The sequence below is a fragment of the Macadamia integrifolia genome, chromosome 10 (assembly GCF_013358625.1).
Source record: "Macadamia integrifolia cultivar HAES 741 chromosome 10, SCU_Mint_v3, whole genome shotgun sequence".
Lineage (NCBI taxonomy): Eukaryota > Viridiplantae > Streptophyta > Magnoliopsida > Proteales > Proteaceae > Macadamia > Macadamia integrifolia.
The window spans coordinates 31,321,918-31,324,154 of NC_056566.1; the positions used below are offsets into that span (position 1 = coordinate 31,321,918).

At 34.8% G+C, this 2,237-nt stretch overlaps 1 protein-coding gene across 1 annotated transcript; it reads left to right on the top strand.

Moving 5' to 3' along the window:
- Window positions 1–6: 6 nt before the first annotated feature.
- LOC122092435 lies at window positions 7–1,455 on the top strand. The gene is made up of 2 exons (XM_042662752.1): window positions 7–41; window positions 669–1,455. The coding sequence occupies exons 1-2, from the start codon at window positions 15–17 to the stop codon at window positions 1,275–1,277; spliced, it is 636 nt and encodes a 211-aa protein (XP_042518686.1). The 5' UTR covers window positions 7–14; the 3' UTR covers window positions 1,278–1,455.
- The last annotated feature ends 782 nt before the right edge of the window (window positions 1,456–2,237 follow it).

The following is a 2,237-nucleotide window of genomic DNA, read 5'->3' on the forward strand; positions in this document are numbered from 1 at the left end:
CAATCTTAAACCTAATGCCATCGGAGATGTTCTGGTTTAAGGTAACAACATATTCTCTATTTTACCTATACTTTGTGAATAAAAAATATATTTGGCCCTCTTTGGCATCATTTTTTTCATTTTATTTTTATTCACAAAAACGGTTTTGATTGCATTTGGTATCATTTATCGAGTTTATTTCTATTCAAGAAAAAAAATTTGATAAAACACAAAAATCCGAAAGAGATCAAGAGTCATTTATGTATTTTGGCCAAAATTAATTTTCAATTATTTTTTTGTTGAACTTTAATGAGTATGTGCTTCAAGTCCCAATATGGAAGGATAAAGTAAACATTTGCTTTGTAATTAGAAATTTAAGCCCCTTGTCCTCTCTTCTTCGGTTCAAAGTGGAGAAAAAGAGTTATAAGGAAGATGGGTGAAGGAAACATCTCTTCATTCATTTATTCAAAAAACCATTTTGCATATAAGGATACCAAACTATTTCTCACAAAAAACCATTTTTCACAAGTAGTTATCAAACCATTTTTATGTTTTAATAAAAAATAGTTTTTATTTATTAACAATTTCTGTTAAATAAGTAAAAATAAAAAAGAAAAATGATACCAAAGAAGGCCAAAGCATATATTTTTTTTCCCCTCACTCATCATACTACTTGTGTGTGTGTGTAGCGTATAAGACAAATCTCTCCAAGACAGATATATCATCTTGAAAATGCCAAAAGCCAAACCCCCCAAGAGCTATTCGATAAAACTCACTATGATCTCTTACAAAAGAGTGAGAAGTGGGTGAAGGAAAACGCAGGAGTCTATATGGTTATCTCTACTCTTATAGCATCTTTGATGTTCACAGCAGCCTTCACTGTCCCTGGGGGTTTCAATTCTGATACAGGCCTTCCTGTTCTTATTCATAACAAATACTTGTTACCATACTTCCGTTTAGTGTCACTGTCCTTATTCTTCTCACTTGCTACATTGGCTACTTCTCTATATACTCATTGTATACACTTTCAACAAGAGGATTTTTACTTCTCCTTACCCTTGAAAATTTTTCTAAGTAGTTCCAATCTCTTCTGCTGTGTGATCTCTACAGTTCTAGCATACGGGAATGCTCGCCGACTTCAGCCACTTCCAGTTACAAATATATATGTTCACTATGTTTTTGAAGCAATTCGCTTTTTTGCACTCTTACTAGCTCTCCTTGTCTATGTGGATGTAATACTTCCTGTGTGTCGCTTCTTGAAAAAATTGCTTTTCCATTCTCTATCTTCTCATAATTAAGAATCATTCATCGTTCAATTCCTCAAGCAAGTCAGTTCATTTAGTTTCTCCACTTGATCTTCAAAGGCATTGTTAGAAGTGTGTTTATATTTTGAATTATGGGAGAACCTTGTAAGGAACACAGTAATAGGATGGTGTCTTTAATAATTTTTATTTGAATTGTGTCTTCTTATCCTTATTGAACGATGTGATTTTTTTTTTTGGGCTAGAAGATCATTTGTATTAAGAAGATGACAATCCCACCCACCTTTACGAATAGGGAAAGGTGGCATGGGTGGTAAATTTTGGACCAGATTGCTTGGTAGCTTAAAATTGCTTTCTGAAATTGTGATTTAAGAGTTCAGCTTCAGCCTCATCATGCAGATAAATTCGATGAGATTGAACTTGTTCCATAATATGTAAATTTAAATTAGGCAGAAATATGAGGAAGACCGCCAAATTTGCTTAAATTTTCTGGCATAATAGCTTAGCAGCCAAAGACTCTTTCTATGATCTAGTTCATTTCATCATTTTGATCGATGAAATGGTAAATAAGATGGGGATCAAAAATAAAAATCACTCATCGTGACACCCTGTCCTAACGCAGAGCTAATGAGGGGGCGCATAAAGGCATCAAAGGGGATAGTTTTTTTTGGATTTCATAAGGGGTGGGGGCGTCACTTTACTGCCTTTTGTGTTTGGACATAGGGCCACGTGAGCAGGGAGTATCCATTTTCACACAGTAGAAATTAAATTAACCTCAAACTTGACACTAAAATGATAGTGCCGCCTAAATAAAATGGACACACTATGTTTAAACTCACATAAATCCAGAATCCAGATAAGCCTTTTTTTTTTTTTTTTTTGGCCAGTGTTTCTATCCATTGATCGAGCCATGAACTCGTTTCTTTTTCTTCTCCCCGGTCAGGCCCAATCCAGCCTAATCCTTCTATCTCCCTTCCCCCTCTCCATGGGAAAGGT